The 20,866-nt window shown below is 44.2% G+C and overlaps 1 protein-coding gene across 6 annotated transcripts in view; it reads right to left on the reverse strand.

Annotated features, from left to right (window-relative positions):
* LOC309663865 (carboxyl-terminal PDZ ligand of neuronal nitric oxide synthase protein) overlaps positions 1-20,866 on the reverse strand; it is a 302,668-nt gene that overhangs the window by 212,097 nt on the left and 69,705 nt on the right. For all 6 annotated transcript variants that reach the window (XR_014265505.1, XR_014265506.1, XM_082468485.1 and 3 more), the window contains exon 2: positions 12,520-12,591. Coding sequence is in view for 4 of the 6 variants with exons in the window: in XM_082468485.1 (XP_082324611.1) it covers positions 12,520-12,591 (72 nt within the window). In the remaining 2 variants the exon portion in view is untranslated. The remainder of the gene's footprint in view (positions 1-12,519; positions 12,592-20,866) is intronic.

Here is a 20,866-nt window from a genome sequence, read left to right on the forward strand (position 1 = left end):
AGAGCAAGGAGGGAGTTACTGTTTAATGGGTAGAGAGTTTATGTTGGAGATGATGAAAAGGTTTTAGGTATAGATAGTGGTAATAGGTACAGAACAGTGAATTATTTAATGCCACTGAGCTGTACACTTACAAATGGTCAAAATGATAAATATTATGTATATACTTTTTAAAAATGCACAGAAGTCATCAAAGCAAGGAGTGGATGCTCAGTGCAACCTGTTACTAATGGCAGGAACATGAACAAATAGGTCTCCAGAGACTGGTAGCAGTAATGAACTGAGGTTCTTCATCTCTTCCTGATGTGAAGGATAAACATCACTGGCTTCAAGAAGACCTCCGAGCATTAAGTAGGTCAGCACAAGAAACTGTGGGCTGAGCTAGGCAATATTCAAATGCTCCCATGGAAGCTCAAGTACATCATTTCTTATTCTTGAGCATAAATGGCTGTAATAAAGTAAGTCACCATCTTTAAAAGCAAGCATACATTAGTTTCTGATAACAACTGATTCTTACTAACTCTTCTCTGCTTACAGATAATGCATCTAGCAGCTCTGTCCCAGTTTTAAAATCATCCCCAAACTTGTTCACCTCAGGAGCAGAACCAAAGCTCCTCATGCAAAGTGACTTTTCAATCTGGTGCAGATTCAGGGGGAAGATAAATGCATTTTCTCATGTGTGGTCAGACATTCAGTAGGTACTAAGTGAACCAGATTCACATGATGTGTGATTCCTAGGAATAAACTCCTGGAAATAATCTACTATTTGTGTTTGGACTCTTGAGTCTCCAGCCACACTGAGCTTCTTGCTATTCCCTGAAGCTGCAAAGCCCATTTCCACCCCAGGGCCTTCGCACTTACTGTTCCTTCTGTCTGGGTAGCTGCCTCCAGATATTCACATGGCTTGCTTGCTCACTATCTCACATTCACATCTCTAGAGATTCAAAGGTCACCATAAACTAGAGGTCTTTTCCAACAATTCACATAAAATAGCTTCCACTCCCTACCTCCTGGCACTGTCTATCCTCATGCCCTGCTTTATTTTTCTGCAGACAATTTACGTGTGACATTGTATGTATATTGTCTCCTCCTTTACCTCCATCCCAACCACCAGAATATAAGCTCCATGCAGACAAGGACTTTGTTTTGTAGACTGCTATATCCCCAGAGCCTAAAACAATATTGGCTCATGAAAGGAAGTCAACACATTTTTTTAGTGATTCAATATTTTTATAGATTATACACTATACAAAGTTCTTACACTATTATTGACTATATTCCCTGTGCTGTACATTATATCCCTGTGATTTACTGTAATATATTCCAGTAGTTTGTACCTCTTAATCCCCTTCACCTATTTCACCCATCCCCCTCCCCTCTAGCAACCATTAGTTTGTTCTCTGTGAGTCTGCTTCTGTTTTGTTATATATGTTTGTTTTTTAGATTCCATATATAAGTGAAAGCATATAGCATTTGTCTTTCCCTGATTTATTTCACTTATTTATTTTACTTTACTTCACTCCAGATCCATCCATGCTGTCACAAAGGGCAAGATTTCATTCTTTTTTATGGCTGAGTAATATTCTATTGTAATATACATAAAACACATCTTTAACCATTCATCAGTTGGTGGGCACTTAGGCTGCTTCCGTATCTTGACTATTGTAAATAATGCTGTGAGGATGTGGAGAAAAGGGAACCCTAGTGCACTGTTGGTGGGAACGTAAATTGGTACAGCCATTGTGAAAAGAGTAGGGAGGTTCCTCACAAAATTAAAAACAGAACTACCATACGATTCATCAATTCCACTCCTGAGTATTTATCCAAAGAAAACGAAAACACTAACTCAAAGAGATATATGCACCCCAACGTTCAATACGTTTTTTTAAATGAGTGGACAAAAAATTAAGTTCTCCTATCAATACATCATTCTTTATATTGATGAGAATGCCTTGCCCAAGATTACCTAAAAAAGCAATGATTTGTTTCCTTTGGCTGAGAAGACAACAACTGTCACCATCCCTTTACACCCTGCTCAATCCACATCAAATGTTTTCTAAAATTTAATAAAGTCTGGGCCTCTTTTTAAGAAAAAAAAATTTTGCAAACACTCAGCATTTGAATAAATAAATGATATATGGTATATCCATACTATGGAATATCATTCAGTAATAAAAAGAAATGAAGTACTGATGCATGCCATAACACAGATAAACCTTGAAAACATTATGCTAAGCGAAAGAACCCAGACATAAAAGGCCACACACTGTATGACTGCCGTTTATATGAAACATCCAGAACAGACAATCCACAGAGACAGAAAGTAGACTAGTGGTTGCCTGAGGCTAGGATGGGGGGTATTTGGGGGAGATTGGAAGGTGATGGCTAAGAAGTGCAGAGTTTCTTTTTGGGGTGATGAAAATATTCTCAAATTGATGATGGTGATGGTTATTCACAACACTATGAACATACTAAAAACCACTGAATTCTATACTTTAAATGGATGAGTTGCATGATATGTGAATTATGTCTCAATAAAGCTGTTACCAAAAAAAGTGCTGGCAAATCATGTACACCATTTAAATATGTAAGACATAAAACTGGATATAAACTGCTTATACATACAGGTCTTTTACAAATTTATAAATTAAACACAAATTGTATAACCAATAAATTCAAAGTAAAGATGTTCATGTCGGAGAAGATTTTGTTATTTAACTGAAATTATATCCCTTCTCACAACAGGAATCTGTCGTGAGTACCTTACCCAAGTTCTTTTGAGTTCAGCACACACAAAACTGGATGGCAGTATTCTGACAACCAGCACAGCACAGGTGCCAACAAATCACACCAGTCACACAAGTCACGAGCAACTCAGAGAGCCACCCCGGGGAGCGTGGCCGCATTGCAGCCCTGCCTGCAGTCCTGCGCTCCATGTGCAGTCTCCATTTTTCTGCCACTTTCTTCTGTTCCCATCACTGCAAAATCGTAATTCCTACAAGGTGTGGTACCGTCACTTGTCCTTCACCTTATGAGAATTCATTATAGACATATTGTGAACTTTTTCTTCAGGGCATGACAATTACAGAAGAACTATCTGGTGCCAACACAAGGAAACAAACACAACTGTAGACAATAAAACAGTTGGCAGCACTCAGGCATAATATGGCCCTTCCAAGAGTCTGGAATAGGCTTATTTTACTTTGTTATTGGATCAAATGAAAACACAAAATTTTTTAATTCTTATAAAGAACTCAGACCCTGGAGACAACATCCCTAAATTCCAAGAGAGCCACAGAACCCATTTTGAGAAACACTCATCTACAGACTAAGGGAAAAAAATAATTGGCATGCAAAGCTGATGTCTTTTAAAAGCTAATATTTACTGGGTGCTTAAGTGTGTCTGACAGCCAACTTGTATGGTTTTCTGACCCCACTGTCCCCGTCCAATACACACTAATTAGGAAGGAGAGAAGGGAACTATTATTTACGGTGCACAATCCATGTGCTAGGCACGTCGCTCAGTGCTTTGCATGCACTCACATAAAACCGTAAAATATATCTGCCAAGAAGATACTCCAACTTTACTGATTAAAGACTGAGGCAGTAAGAAACGTCATACAGCTAGTCAAGAGAAGGAAGAGGATTTGAACCTAGTTCTTCCTGACCCCGATACTAGAGCACCTCAGTAAAGGAGTGGAATCTTTCCAATCCCCGCTACAAGCCTAATACTCAATTAATACCACCACCACACCACCCCCCTGCCACCACCATGGTGTCCACAAGCTAATCTCCAAAACCTGTGAATATGTTATCTTACATGGCTAAAGGGACTCCTAGATGGGATTACATTAAGAACCTTTAGATAGGGGAGATCATCCTCCATCATCAGAGGAAAGAGGAAGAGCCAGTGTAATGATCAAGGTCCTTATACATGTTAGGGGAAGGCAGCAGAGTTAGAGCAGGGGTTGGAGTGACATGATTGCTGACTTTGAAGATGGAAAGGGGCCAAGGACTAAGGAATTCAGGAAGCCTCTAGAAGGCGGAAAAGCAAGGGCATAGATTCTCCCTAGAGCCTCAGAAGGAAAACAGCCCTGCCAACCCCTTGATTTCAGCCTCATTTCAGACTTTTGACCTCCAGAACTGGAGGATAACTGTAAGATAATAAACTTGTGTTGTTTTAAGCCACTATGTGTGTAGTAATTTGTTACAGCAGCAATAGGAAATTAATAGGGCCATGCTAGGTCTGTGTTACAATCTAAGCTGCTCAGGGGTAGACTTGCCAACTCTGAATTTGGGAAGAGAAGGAAAACAATTAATGACAAAAGAGAAAATGATACTGAGGGTAGCCACTTAGGGGGAGAGTTACATAAAGGGATGAAATGATTCCTGGACAAAGCCTCCCGGAAGCGGGTAAAACATAGATTTCCTGGCTGAACGTATGAAGAGGCCACGTGCAGGGGCTTAACGCCTGTGGGGAGGGAAACACAAGTGCAGCTGTAAGGCACTCACAACTCCAGTCACTACTCCATAAAGCCACCAGTGTCCCCAGTCCCTGGATCTTCTCCCAAGAGCATTTCATTCCTGTTCTCCCAAGACCATCCAGGACCTTTCTATATTTGTTTGTTATCATGAGAGAAATTTCTGGAAGAGGTGGCACCACTGGAAGGGAGCTGTAGGAAAGGGGAGAGCTTGGCCATTTCCTGGTCACCTGCCCATTCCGTTCCAGGCCACGGATCACACCACTCCTGAGCAGTCCTTCTTGAGAAATCAAGTCACTGTTCAATGGCAAACGCTGATCCCATGCTGGACTACTGTGAAAGCTGTTTGCAGGGTGGCCAAGGATTTACCCAGCCCACAGGCAGAGGAGCCACGATGGGGGACCACACAACTCTTGAGTGCAACTGGCTGCACGCACCTACCCCTCCAGGTCCAGCTGCATGACCTCTGTGAGGCTACACTACATTTCTACTGCAGGGATCTGTCCCCTGGGTTTTTAACAGCCATAAATCTGGTCTTTACCACAAACCTGTCTTCTCTCCAGCCCTGAAGGCCCAGCAAGACGCCTCTCTCCTTCCCCACCTGAGGCTTCCCTTCCAGCAGCTACAACAGGTTCCAAAGGTGAGAGAGTAACAGAACACCAGCTGCCACTCTGGAGCCCAGCCTGGCTCTCCACATGCCAGAGTCCTTGGTAGGTTACAGAGTTCGTTAGGTCTGACTTCACTGCAGCCCTCCTCCTCCCTGGCACTCCCTCAATAGAGCCTCGCTGGGTTTCACTGCTTTATGCTCACATGGTTATCAACTAAGATTAATTTTCTCAGTCACTCAACAAAAGTCTACTCAGCAAAGGCTGGCACCCTGCCAGACACTGGGAATACAGTTGCTACAAGTGCTACAAAAGAGAGAGGTGTGGTGCCACAAGATCATGTGAGAAGACAAAATGACCTAGTGGGGGAAGCCTCCCGAAGGATGTGATGTTTGCACTGAAATCTGGAAAAAGACGCTGGCTATTAAAAGGAGCTAGATGAAGCAGCTCAGTATCTCTCAGGGTATTTACCTGCATTTATGAAATGCTTTGAAACCCAGAGGAATGTATAAAAATGATACCGATGAATATAAATTGTCCTTTTTGGTTTATAAAGTATTTTTTCATGCATTATCCCAGACTCAACGATAGCACCAGAGAGAATAAGTATCATCCTTTCCCCTTTATAAACAAGGAAACTGAAATTAATGGCAGTCAGATACCTCACCAAGGTTACACATCAAGTCAAGGGGACTCGAGTCCAACTCTCATTATTCTTCACTGAGAGCTCTTTTGACTACACAGCTTTCCGAGGAAGCTAAAAAGTGCAATGGGGGGAATGGTATTCATATTTGGGAACAATGGACTTGAAAATCATACCAGATATTTGGCTGCCAAACTCACCTATTCACACAGCAGGCCCAATGGTGCAAAGCCAGTAGCCTGATTTCAGTATTACTGGCCACCCTTCAACTTTCAACCAGTTAATTTCCAAGCAAGCAACCCCAGTGTGTCAGACCAACTGTGGGCTCGTGCAGAACTTCTCTGAACTTTGTGAATTGTTCTAAGCTGTGCAGCTTTTAAAAAAAAAAAAAAAATCGTATCCCCTCTTCTCTTGTTTTCTTCATCCAGCCAGCATCTTCTCAGGCCTTTGGATCCTTGGTAGACAAAGAGCAGGGTAATCATCCAGTGCTTCTGCGGAATCTCTCTTAAGCTTCCTTCCTGCCTGGGTCATCACAGGGATCAGAGGAGAACATGTGGGTCCACCCAATACGAGGCAGCTGGTAGGGAGCGGGGGAAGTATGTGATCTGGAATTAAGAGGGCCCGCTGATTTGGTCTGGCCTCCACCACTTAGCTTATCCTATTTGGTAGACAATAAACAAGGCAGGCGTGGTAGGTGGAATGATGGGCCTCCAAAGGTGTCCATGTCCTAACGCCTGGAACCTGTGCCTATGTTACCTTACATGGCAAAAGGACTTTGAAGATGTGATTATAGAATTGAGAGATGGGAAGATTATCCTGGATTATCCATATGGGCCCAGTGTAATCACAAGTGTCTTTATAAGAGGGAGGCAAGAGGGTCAAAGTCAAAGAAGCGGATGTGGTGATAGAGAGTTCAGAGTGATGAGGCCACAAGCCAAGGAACACAGGCAGCCTCTAGAAGCTGGAAAAGGCAAGGAACACATTCTCCCCTAGGGCCCCTAGAAGGAACACAGCCTTGCTGACCCATTTTTATTTTAGCCCCATAAGACTCATTTCAAACTTCTGACCTCTAGAACTGTAAGATAATAAACCTGCATTGTTTTAAACCAGTAAGACTGTGGTATTTGTTTCAGGAGCAATAGTAAACTAAGACAGAAAATAAGAGAAACTGAAGATTTCTTAAGAGTAAGACAAACAAGGGAACAGGCCAGGGTCTTCATGTGTCAAGGGGACTAGCTAAAGGTACCTCTTTCAACCTTGGGAAAAGTGGCAAATCCTGAATAAGGAAACAAACAAAAAAAGAGCAGATCCAAAAACTACTGCTACCCACAGCTGCAGTTCATTCCAACTCAGTTTGACAGTCAGGGCTTCCCACAATTCATCCCAACTCCCAACTAATCAATGGAAGTTCCTAGAAGCCGTCCAAAGAAAACAAGGAAGCAAAAAATGTGCAGTGAATTTCCACTGGCCTTACTCTGCAGCAGTGCTGGGCTGGGCATCAGAAGATCTGAGTCTTCCTCCTGTGTGACCTTGGGCCTCTAAAATCTGAGGGATAAACTGCAATTACAGTCACTTCAAACAATGAATGATGGGCTACGATTCTGTCTTTGAAGTACACAAAAGACTGAGTTTAAACAAGTACATTTTATTGGGGAAAATTCCTCATTCATTCAGGAAACACTACTGTGTACTAATGGTCAGGCACTAAGTTAGGCAGTTGAGGTTCAAAGACAGTATGATGTGACGTGGTCACCTCCCTCCAGGAGCTGCAAGTCCTCCCTGCGCCACAATATCCTCATCTCGGGGGTCATCTGGCTGCAGTATCTACTGATTATTGACTCCGTCCCTCTGTAACCCACAGGTCTTCCCTGTCTCCCTCAAATTGGGTTACATCTCCCAGTTACACACTTTCTTAGCTTCTTACCCTTTTTCTAATAATATATAGTTATTCATGTGCCTGGCTTGTCCATTACTGAATATAAGCACCCAAAAGAATATTGAAACATTAGCCCAGGATAGAGTGTTCCATAAATATCTAATGAATGAATGAGTGAATAAATGAATGCGTGCACATGCATTATGCTGGCTGACATGGCCGGAGAGCCTGGTGTCCCCTTCCTTCCTCCATGCCCCGTCTTCCCACCTCTCATCAAACAGAGGTAACAAATAGGAATACTCCAGGCTAATCAAATGAAATAATGTATGTGAAAGTATGTTTAAAGTTGTAAATGTACGAGTTATAAATATATACAAATAATAACTATCAGCCATAGGGCAAAAGGAAACACTAAACACCCTTCCCCAGCTGAGCAGGGCTGGCTCTCCTGCTCCTCCCTTCTTCCTCCCCCATCTACCTCCCAGGTCTCAGGCTCTCACCTGTATGGTCTCCACTCTAAGCAGCCTCCAAACACACTGCCCTGGGAACATGCCACGCTAGTCACCAGAGCCCAACCAAGAGCTGTGCATCCAAGCAAAGGGACACTGCGTGACCAGGGCAGGGCATGGCAGGGCCAGAAGTGGTTCTACTTGGAGTGTTAGAGAAGCAGAAGGTGAAAGTGCTAAATTAAGGAGAGGCCTTCTAAGAAGTGCTGATGAATTCATCCACTTATGTGCCAACTCATACTATGCCAACTGTGCTAATGCTGCACTTACAACCATTCACAACCCCAGATCTAGTCCTTCGAAGTACAGTATAAGGAACTCCCACACCCTGGCATTGGGCAGTTCAGGCAGAAGGCCCCTATGACAGCAAGTAACCTGGCAATCCACTGTGAATCCATGTCCTGCTCCCTGAGACTACCCAGAAACACTCCAAGTGCTTAGTGGTTCCCACCCCAGCAAATCCTTACCAGAAAAAGACAATGCATCTATTTAAAGAAAATTCATCTATTCATCTGTTTAAATTCATGTGTACCAAGAAGGTATACGTTACTGAGAAGAAAAAAAAATCTTGGAACCCTTTTATACTGTTGCAGGAATTAAAAATGGTGCAACCGTTATGGAACACAGTATGGAGGTTCCTCAAAGAATTTTTAAAAAGAACTACCATATAATCCAGCAATCTCACTTCTGAGTATACATCCACAGGAATTCAAAACAGGATCTCAAAGAGATATGTGCATATCTCTTTGAGATCCTGTTTTGTTCAGGAGCATTATTCACATGCTCCTTTGAATAATGTTCACTGCAGCATTATTCACAGTAGCCAAAAGGTGTTAGAAACCCAAGGGTACAGCAGATAAATGGATAAAGAAAATGTGTTACATACATTCAACTGAATACTATGCAGCCTTAAAAAAGGAAGGAAATCCTGTTACATGCTACAATATGGATGAACCTCGAGGACATTATGCTAAGTGAAATAAGCCAGTCACAGAATGGCAAAGTATGACTCCATATATATGAGGTATCTGAGTAGTCAAAATCATAGAAAGAGAAAATGTAAAGGTGGCGGTCAACAGCTGGGGGGAGAGGGAAGAAGAATTAGTGTTCAATGGGTATAGAGTTTCAGTTTTGCAAGATAAAATTTTAGAGTGATCTATTACACAACAGTGTAAATATACTTAACATTACTGAATTATACACTTTTAAACGGTTAAATATGTGATGTGTTTTTAACCACCATAAAAAAAAAATCGTTGAAAGCACATGAGAAAAGAAAAAGATGCCGAAGACAGATAACAAATTTTAAAAGAAAATCTATATGGTGAGGGAACCAATGAGAAATGGGGAAAAGAGAGAGGAAAAACACCAGTCAAATCAACAGTCCACATATTTAGCTCAGAGTCAACACTGCAGGTGTGGCACTGGGGCAGGAATAGGAATCCATACAGCTGCTGGAACCGCAACTCAGAAGATGAATCTGGCCAACCTCAGGCCAATCCCTTCACTCCAGGTGCTTCCCTCTCTGTGAAATGGAGACAATCTGCACTGTCCCGTGCAGAGCTCCAGAGAGGATCAGGGAGACTGGCGTCTAAAGGGCCTGGCGAGGCACGACCCATTTCACAGACGTAAGGTTACCGTGATCCTTACAGTAACCGCTTCTCTCTGAGGACGAGACACTGCTCAGGGCCAAGCTGGAGGCCTGCATCTTGTGAACCCACAAGAGCATCCAGGAACCAAACTCCGCAGTGTCCTGCCCAGCTTTAGCCTGGCACCATTCAACACAAAAGGACAGAGTCAGGCACAGTCTTTTACACAGAAATCACATGCCCTAGTTCTCGACAACTGTAATTACAGGCAAGACAGCTTTTGAAAGGGAGAGAAGAAAAGAAAATAGCAGCCTGGACCTAGCAGTGAATTGGGGGGTTCAGGGTAAAACACACACCCGGAGTTCTTATTGGTGGTCAGACTAAACAAGTGACTGGACAGCCAGACCAAACAGCTTTCTGGCCAATTCACTTCTCCATCTAATTTAATGAGCTGCTCATTAAGCACCAGAAGCAGGTCACAGGGAACGGAGCTACTGGCACATGGCCAGTTGGGCTGACAGGTGATGCGGGAAGAGGAGACAGGGGCCACACTCCAGCCCCAAAGGCCTCCAGATCCCATGCATGGCCAGCCCCACCACACACCCTGACCCTCCGCTGCTTCAAGGGGATGTTTTCCTGTACCTCTGTTCCTTCTGCAAAGTTGTATTTCTGCCACTGACTCCCTCACTGGGGAAGCTCCATGTCCCTACCTTTTGGTTCTCCAGCGGGAATCATCACCCAAATTAGGGAGCAGCACAGCCCTGGGCATGAATCCCAGCTCCAACTATTGACACCCATTTGATCTAGAATTAATTATTTAATGCCCCAGGCTTCCATTTCCTCATCTATAAAATTTAACAATAATACCCTCACCTCATCTAGAGTAGCTACAAATAATAACATTATTTCCATATTAAAAGGCCTAATAAAGCACCTATCACATAGTAAGTACTGAATAGTAGCTACTGTTATTGATAGCTACTATTATTAATATTTGTTACTGTAATAATGATAGTGATATTAGCAACAACATATGCGCTGTCTCTTAGTCAAATATGAAGAAAAGAGGGACTTTTTTTTTTGTTGAAACCCCAAGGTCACAACCATGATGAGAGCAGTAACCTATCCTCACAAGAGCAACACCCCAGATATGCTCAGCTGAGGTCTTGGTGCTTTCTACCTGAACAGGAAGGTGAAGGAAGAGAAGAGGCCTGGGGATACTGAATGCCAGGCCTGAAGCCAAAGGTGTGATGCATTTTGCATGTTCTCATGAAACCAACTGGAGAACTGCATTCAGGCCACATGCCCACCACTTCTGGACCTCTATGACTCTCTGAGCCTCAGTTTAATCTAGAAAATGAAGGAAACGTGACCCCTTCTTCACAGTTTACTATGAACATTAAATGAACTCATGTGAAAGTGACTCATTTCTATGTCCATGAAAAACAGTATTGTTGTATTTAATAGTAGTTTCAACAAATTCAACTTAACAATAAAAAATGCTGAAGGGGCTTCCCTGGTGGCGCAGTGGTTGAGAATCTGCCTGCCAATGCAGGGGACACGGGTTCGAGCCCTGGTCTGGGAAGATCCCACATGCCGCGGAGCAACTGGGCCCGTGAGCCACAACTACTGAGCCTGCGCATCTGAAGCCCGTGCTCCGCAACAAGGGAGGCCGCGACAGTGAGAGGCCCGCACACCGCGATGAAGAGTGGCCCCCGCTCGCCGAAACCAGAGAAAGCCCTCGCACAGAAACGAAGACCCAACACAGCCAAATAATAATCAATCAATCAATCAATCAATCAATAAAAAAAAAAATGCTGAAGGACTGGGAGGGCCAAAGCAGTGAAAAATTTATTTTAGTAGGCTGATGAACTGCTTAGAGAAACAGAAGCAAACACACTAATTTTCTTCCCAAAACTGCTGTCATTGAATTGAGGTTTCTGTTGCTCAGGTGAATTGACTGAAAGTAAACCTGGCAAAAGGCAAAATGAAGCTCCCAACATCTATATGTTTTCCACTGAGGTGAGTAGATTCTTCTAGACGACAAAGAGTCCAAACCAGGCTGCATTCAGGATGACCAATCCAGCCACCTCCGACACCGATTCTCTCCAAAAAGTCATTACAATTTGTTTGACCAATCCCAACCCTACCTTCGAAACGCACAAATCTAATTTCTTCTGTTTCATGACAGAGCACATGGGCAAATTCCTTCACAGTGATCAGAAGACAACTTAATTTTTATTCCATCTCTGCTCCGCGTACCACAGACTCCGAAAGCAACAGGTTGGAAAGTTGATCAAACTCTATTCTAGAGTACCGGAAATGGCAGAAGAGAACCCACACACATGTCCAGAGCCTAAAGCAACCAACCAAGGAAATTCTGTTGAAATCCCACATTTGTTCTTAAAAATTTAAGTAGATCCTCTTTATGTACCACAAAAAAAGCTTTACTTTTTAAATGCTTTGAGCCAATTATCAGCTAATTACTAATACTAAACCTTTTCACGAAAATCTTTGAATAAAAAAATACTTCACCAGTCTCCCTCATTCCCTGGCAGAACCCACACAACCTCAAGGGTAACGTGTCTCAGTTTGAGAAGCAGCAGGTCACAAGAGAGGGAGGGTGGTAGCCCTCCAGCCATCATACATCCATTTTACCTTGGTCTTTAATCAAGATCAACCACCTAACTCAGAACAGCTCCCCTGGACCGTGTAGGGGTCTTGCAAAGAGTGCAGCCATCCATTCTGGTACCTCCAGTACTTTCTAAAAGGGCGGACGCTTGAGTTCCAGCTCCACAACAGCCCCACCTCCAGCCACTCACCCGGATCCGACGCATGGCAGCCACAATCTCCACTCTGCTGTTGGGCCTCGGCACGTCCAGGCTTCCGACATACTGCGGGGAAAGAAGCAAACACTCACTGAGAAGACGGATGGCAAATGCCCCTAATCACAGAATGTTAGGGCTGGAAGGACCTTTGGAAGTCATCAAGTTCATCTTCCCATTTTACAGATGAGGAAATCAAGAGCCAAAAGGATGTCTTGAGACTATTTCTAACTTTATAAAACAGCAAAACAAGAAACTGCTTCCTTTTCATCTCGTTCTTAATCAGAGATGCAGCCAAGGACTGTGTTTAAACAAGCAGTCTTCTGAAACAGAAAGAGTTGGGTATGAAGAATCTCCCACCACTATATTTGTGGCAAGCTACTTTGTCTTTGTCTCAATTTCCTCATCTGTAAAATGGGATTTCAGTAAAGATAAAATGAGCTAAGGTATAAATCTCTTACACAAATCTGGTCTGCATGCATTAAAGCCATCCAAAAGAATAAAAAAGATGAATATCTACTTTTTTTAATTAATGGAACTGTATTGAGTTAGCCCTGGATGTTATAGAGACCTCACACATTTGAGTAATTTCCTAAATGGAGAAAAAGACTGGACTAGTTATGTATTAAAAAATTTAACTTGGGGCTTCCCTGGTGGCGCAGTGGTTAGGAATCCACCTGCCAATGCAGGGGACACGGGTTCGTGCCCCGGTCTGGGAAGATCCCACATGCCGCGGAGCGGCTAGGCCCGTGAGCCACAACTACTGAGCCTGCGCGTCTGGGGCCTATGCTCCGCAACAAGAGAGGCCGCGACAGTGAGAGGCCCGCGCACCGCGATGAAGAGTGGCCCCCACTCGCCGCAATTGGAGAAAGCCCTCGCACAGAAACGAAGACCCAACACAGCCAAAAATAAATAAATAAATTTATTTATTTATTTTTTTAAAAAAATTTAACTTGATTAAACTTTTAAGTTAATTTTAAAACCAAATGACATACAGGTTGTCTAATACTGTATATAATTTCTTGCTGTACACTATTCAAATAATGCAGATACATGCAGAGCAAAAGAATAAAGTCCCCCACTGTCAACAGTTTGATGTACATCTCTTTTTGTATATTAATGGACATATATATATATTCATAGACACCCAGAGGAATTTCTTTTATGTAAAAAGATTCATACTACTCACGTTGTTCTGCAACTTGATTTTTTAACTTTAAATATAACTTGGACATCTTTCTCCACCGACGCATACACGTCTATCACATTACATGTGATGGCTCCCCTGATGACTGATAGACACTTCCCCTAGGGCACTACTACAAAATTGCTTCCACAAACCTCCTTATCTACACACCTTTGAGCTCATCCAAGTAGCCCTTTAGGCTGGATTCCTACAAGTGGGATTGCTGGATCAAAATTATAGATTATTTCTAGATATCATTACTTAGCAGGATGAAACAAGGAAAGAGGACAACCCAACATTTATTAAGCACCATCCCATTCCACACTGACCCACTGGAATTTGTCTTTCCTTTTTACACACACACATATCCCAGAGGATATCCTAGAAATTAACAGCTCCAGGATAATTTAAAGGTCTATGCAACCCAAGATTGCATTAATAGAAGATAAGAGCAGGACAGTCATTTCTACAGAAAACATATTTCCTGTGATTATGGGAATAAAAGGCTCTTCCTAAAATTTGGAGTTAAGGCTGGCCCCAGTGAGGAGGGTTTCAAAAACTAAATACTGGGAAAGGATTTCCCCTAGTACTGACCCACAGTTTGTGCTAACACACTGAAGATCAAGATTCCGAGCAGCCTGTAGGAAGTCTGGGCCCCAGATGGACAGCCTCACCACAGCAGGTAAACAAAGCCCCCTCGATCTAAGGATCTAAGCGTGCTGTCAGCTTTAACCATGGCTGGTGTTTCTGCCCTCTGAGCTCTGCTGGGGCCCCACCGTTTGTCAGCATGTCAGTGACCCACATAAGCCAGGAATGACGTGAGGCCGGGTTTGTGATTGCCCAACTTCAAAGCACCCCCCCTGCCGGGGGCAGTTTCCGTGCTCCCTCTCCTGAACGCTGCACGCCTGATGGCTCTTGCCCTGACCTCTGAGCAGTCAGGGCTGACTTGGCAATCAGACCTTCAAGGCTTGTGTTCCCTCTGGCATCACATGGGAGCCTGGATCTCAAGACCGAGCAAGGTCACCCGTTACAGGTAAACCTGGAGGACTGAATGCTCCTCCCACACTGATCCCTGCAACCCCAGGAAAGGGCCTGCTACCCAGTGAGGTCCACAACTGGGCCTGAATGCAGATGCCCAGATGCGTCCCATCCCCATCCCTTCTCAAGAAGGGGCCCCGCTGGACTGAGAATCCCAAAGCGTTCGGGGTACAGTGAGGATGGAAGCAACACAGACAGAATGCAGAGGCAGCTTTCTAGCTCTGGACAAGGTTTCCGAACAAGCGAGTAGCATCCTGCATGTGAAGGCACCCACGTGAGGACACCCAACATCTTCATGCTGTTAGTGCCTCCTTCACGCCATCAGCCAACCTGGTACATGTGCACGCATACACCACACACCTTCACACACACACATCAGGGCACACGTTCACACACCTCATGTGCCACATGCATACACATGACTGATCACCACACACACACACACACCCCCCACACAAAGCATGCACACGGTCATCCCACACTCACTAACACATCCCACTTGTATTCACACCACACACTCACTCATCCTCCTTCCCAATCATGTGAAGAAAATCACAAATCTGTCTTTCTGAGGAGAGTCTGGAGCAGATAACCCATCTCTACCATAGCTGCACCTTACGGTTATTCAAGGAGATTAATAGGAAACACGAAGTAGGGATCAAAAGCCAAATATCCACACTAATCATGAACCAAAAAACAGCGACAATTTCAGGGAGGCAGGGGAGGGGTCAGAAATCCCACTCCTCATGGCAAACCCAGAGAGTACGATAAGTGATTACTGCCGTTATGTACATGTATAACAAAAAAAACCGAAAAAGTATCTCGATACCTAAACATTACCACCTCCACAACTAACTTCAGTCCATTCTGAGGCTCCATTTTGGGCAAAGTGTAAGACACAGTCGTAGACCAGACCCACCTGAAAGGTGGTTCGTACAACCACACAAGTTTAAAAATATCAGGGCCTGCTTCCTTTTCATTACCACCTAGAAAGAAAAAAAAAAAAAAAAGAAACTAGAAGGAAGATGCAAATTGTACTAAGTAATCAACATGTGAGATTTACCCAAGTCAGTTATTTATTTATTTATTTATTTTATTTTTGGCTGCGTTGGGTCATTGTTGCTGCTCACAGGCTTTCTCTAGTTTCAGCGAGCAGGGGCTACTCTTCGTTGCGGTGCGCGGGCTTCTCATTGTGGTGGCTTCTCTTCTGGAGCACGGGCTCTAGGCACACAGGCTTCAGTAGTTGTGGCTCGCAGGCTCTAGAGCACAGGCTCAGTAGTTGTGGTGCACGGGCTTAGTTGCTCTGTGGCATGTGGGATCTTCCCGGACCTAGACTCGAACCCATGTCCCCTGCATTGGCAGGCAGGTTCTTAATCACTGTGCCACCAGGGAAGCCCTATCTAAGTCAGTTTTATCTGTGGCTTCCTCTTCCAATGGAAGAGGAAGGTACGTGAGTGCCTTCACATGCAGGATGCCACTCACGGAATAAGCAGGAGTTAAGTGCAAATAAGGTTAACCAACGGACTTCAGATATTCTTTGTAAGTTTCCAGAAAACCTCACCCTTGGTGCTAGGTTAATACCTCATGAAGTTTTTTTTTGTTGTTGGTTTGTTTTTTGGTGGTTTTTTTTTTTTTTCCCATTTTCTTGCTTCCACCCTATTTTCTGGAGATTAACTTCTGAAGACAGTGATAAACTGAACTGTAGTGTTTCCTGGTACATGAATCACACTAAAAACATCAAGACATAACAGCTTAACACAGCCACAAATATCATCGCCGCCCATCGACTTGTTAGACTTTCTGCCCTCGCCCTTGTCAAGGAACTCCCTTTATTTACAAGGTTTCTGTCAAGTGTTTCCAGAGACCAGGAAAAAGCTTATGTATGAATCAAAAATAAATGCATCAGATGATTCTGCTTGTGATAATGTTGGAGAAACTGGTATCCTCAGGCTAGGCCTCCAACAAACTCTGGACAAGATACAAAGAAATAACTGCACAGAATGTACAAAGAGTGAACTATGGATACATATAAACTATGGATATTAGTTAATTATAATTTATCAATATTGGCTCATCGATGGTAACAAATGCACCACACTAATGCAAGATGTTAATAATGGGAAACTGGGCGGGGGGGCAGGTTGAGTGGGTATATGGGAACTCTGTCCTCACTACCCAATTTTTCTGTAACCCTAAAACCCCACTCTAAAAAAATTAAGTCTGTTAATTGAAATAATAAAAGTAACTTTGAAGGCACTGGAGAGAGACCAAAAGCAGGCAGAGACTGGCAGAGAATCAACCCTTAAAAGGAGGGAACCACACTAGGTTAAGACCAGGTTTGTACAGTTTTGCCCAATAGCACAATCCTGCAAGTGCTGCATTGGCTGCCTGGAGCTTAGGCCAAAAGACTCACTCAGACGGCCTGGGGAGTTGGTCACTAGAGCCTGAAAGTGAGCAGAAACTTCTGACAGAAAAGGAGCCCCAATCGTGCATAAATCCCGCTCAGGTCTTGGATGACCCCACCAACTGCACATGTGCAAAGGAGGCTCCAAGGAGTCCAGCAGAAGGTGGCAGCTGCTTGCCTCAGCACAGGCAGATTTAGGATTTAAGACCAGCCCCATCAACTGTCCTTAAGAACAAAAATCTACGCTCTTCAGAGGAAGACAGCAGAATCTTCTGTCATGGGCTATAAAAACCCCACTGACTGGCCAATGCAGGCAAGGCCATGGGGAAAGACCACAGTGCCACATTCTCCTGGGGTAAAAGGACAGGGCCCCCATAAATGGGCACAATGTAAAGGTCCCTGGATCTCTGCATTCCCATCTTACATCTCTCTGAAAACCACTCAGCGCTACAGCCTCAGCCCAGAGCACATCCGCGTGAGGTTCAGGAGGACACCCCTCCTGTTACAGAGATAGACGATGAGGCCTAAAGCAGTTAGCAGGTGGCAGAGAAGGGGCTTGCTCTCCCCCCAGCTCCTGGGTCCCAGGCCAGGACCCTCCCCACTGCCTGCATTCTTATTAACTCTCTCCCTTCGGGTCCCAAACCTGGCCTGGTTTTTATTCCATCACCCTGCCTACCTTCTCATATCCTTCAGGTCTCCTGGCCACATTGAGTTCTCTCTCCAAAAATACACAGAAGCAGTAGAAAATCTGATACGCTGCTTGTATTTAGAAATCACCAGCTGTGATGGGCCCATCTGAGTTAGTCCCGTAACCAATCCTCTGTCCTGATACCTGCTAAAAACTTGGAATCATAGGTGCAGACAATTTCCCAAAAGGAACCTTAGGAGTCATGTCCAAGGTTATGTCACAGAAGAAAGATTAAGTAAGAACATATGAAAAGCATTTAGCACAGCTGGGTATCCTGCCCGCACTTAATAAATATTCACCACTATGACTCCATCTAAAGTTACTCTTTTTCAACATCATGCTGTATCCTTCCCAGCATTTAACATGGTCTGCACTTAGGGGTTTGCCTCATTTACATAGTTGCTATCTGCCTCGCCCAGTAGAATGGAAGCTCCTTGAGGGCTGAGACCTTGCCCTCATATTCCTGCATTCCCAGCCCTTAGAACGGGGTCTGGCAGAGTAAAACTCAAGTATCTGCTGAACGAGTGCGGGGTAACTGCAGCCCGCAGAAGTGACCTGGTCCAAGGACACAGTTCATGGCAGAACTGGAATCGAAAAGCCCGTTCTCCCCACACCAGGCCAGCACGACTGCTCCAACAGGAAAGTTCCTCCTTGCCTGCAGAAACTGCTCTCGGTGCACAGCTGAGCGTCCTGCTGAGCAGGATTATGAATGTGACCTGGGTGAAAGTTCTCGCCTCATTTAGCATCGAACAAAGCAGCATTAACTGCAGCAGCAGCGGTGGCCCCAGATTCCAGGGCACGCACTCAGCCAATGACCTTCTACTAAATGCTCTGGGGGAGGGAACCAAAAAGAGAAAAGCTGCCTCGGGGTGCCCCACACCCCACTTCTGCGGCCTGCTCTGTTCTCCAGGTGCTGAGGTGTGCAGGAGGGGGAGTGGGGACTTAGAAGTACCCATATGGACATTTACCAGTGTTCTTACCACCGCCTGCAACAGGACAGAAGCCTCAGTGCAGGTTCCCCTCTCCCCGCTCCTCCCCCTATCCGTCCCCAACACCCACACACCAGAAAAGCTTCCAAGATGCTTGAAATGCGGCTGCACACCATGTCTTTATTTATTTGTAGTCTAAGAGGAATGAAGCACTTATATTTCTTCCTCTCTCTCCCAGCCCATCTGAAAAAGAAAGTACTATTTGAAGGCCATCTGATGCGACTGTGTCACTATTGATCAGGGGCTCAGCGGGGGCCGACGAATGTGCCGGAGATCACAGCAGAATCCTTCCTGCTCCTCAACATTAAGGGGCTGGGTGCAAAATAAATAATTGTGGTGACTTGTCTTTACGCTAATGCCTTGCAATTCTCTAAAAGGCACAGAGGGTAAGACTGAACCGTGCAACGTGCCCATGGAGAGGCTGCCTCTGTGAGTTCTTTTAGTCTCCATTAGCAAAAGCTTAGATGGGCTGGCTTCATCATTTTTCTTTATTATGAGGACTCTGAATGAGAGAGCAAAGAGGAGAGAAAAAAGCAGAAGACGGAAACCTGTTCTAGTCTTTCAACTATTAGCTCTTGAATGAAAGCCTCAGCTTCACAATTAAGATCTCTCGCTTACATCACAGATGCAGGCATGGGGCAGGAGCTAGGGCTGCATCCTGGTCAGGGAGTGCTTTCCATCCCTGCCACCTGGGATGCTTACTTAGACTGCAGGTTATTTCTCCTATAGGGGAAAAAAAAAAAAAAAAAAGGAAAAGGGGGAAGCCCAAGGCATAGTGAGAGGCAAAGAGAAACACTGACATTCCATGATACTGAAATCACCTGTAGAACAACCAGGTAAGCCAGGAATGGAGAGATGAACAAAGAACATGAGAAAATCATAGGCAAGTCAGACCCAACAGCTTAAGTGGCCTTAAAGGTCATTTGATCCAACCCTTCATTTTACAGAAGGGAAAACTGAGGCTCAAAGAGAAGAATATAGTTTGTGGGTGGCGGAATCAGAACCAAAGTGGGTCTCCCTACCCTTCACTGAAACACTCATACTTCAGTAGGAAATAAGCATTCAGGATGAACACAAGCCAGTGTGCCCCAATAAGGCCTGGTTCACTACATTAAACTCAAACTGAGCTGGACAAGTAAGCCTGTGTACAGACACCAGAATGATCATGAGGTCAAAAACAAACCAATGAAAAATTTCAGGGCATGAAGATTTGCAGAAAAAGGAAAAGGGATCACCATTTGATTCACTGAATGACACTGGGAATGGAACTGAAGATGTTCATTATGAAAATGGAGCAATGACACTGAAGGAGGAAAAAATAATCCCACTATTGGAAAGGACCAGGGAACTGAAGAAACAGAGATGAGGAGACTCCAGGATGATGCCAGAGAGGGATTTCCCAGTACCAACACTCTGTACCTGCTAGATTCTAAGTATTTAAACTCTCCAAGCCTGTTTCATCCATAGAATATAGCTAGTATCTGTACTGCCTATAAGTCAAAGTTGTCATAAGAATCAAAATTAGATCATGCAGACAAAAGTATTCTAGTTTTTAAAATATCATACAACCATAAAGAGATGATATTCTTTATATCATTATGTTCTTTCTTTGTGGGCCAAAAAGACCCTGAGGAGGCAGAATTTGTAGCTCTACAATAATCCTGTCTTGGATTCTCACAGACTAACGACTCTGCACAAAACAAGGTAATTCAAAATGCCACAGAGTTAATGGGAGGATGGAATCTAGAATTCAACCCCAACAGGCTCAAACAAAAGGGAAGGGATGAACAGCACGAGCAGGGAGTGTCACCAGTGACCAAGCTACACAGACACTGACAGACTCCCGCCCCCACCCAAGGACCACCCCCAGCAGGGAGTGACTAACTATGACACTGCTCACAGAACCTCACAGAATAGGCTCAGCTTCAGGTACATACCTTGTCACGTTTCCCTCCAGATGAACAGGCTGTGACCAGGAAAAGAGTTGGGGATGCAGGATCTCTAGTACAGTGGTCATTTATCACTGACCAAAACCCCAC

The sequence above is a fragment of the Balaenoptera physalus genome (assembly GCF_965194825.1).
Source record: "Balaenoptera physalus genome assembly, chromosome: 1".
In the NCBI taxonomy this organism is placed as follows: domain Eukaryota; kingdom Metazoa; phylum Chordata; class Mammalia; order Artiodactyla; family Balaenopteridae; genus Balaenoptera; species Balaenoptera physalus.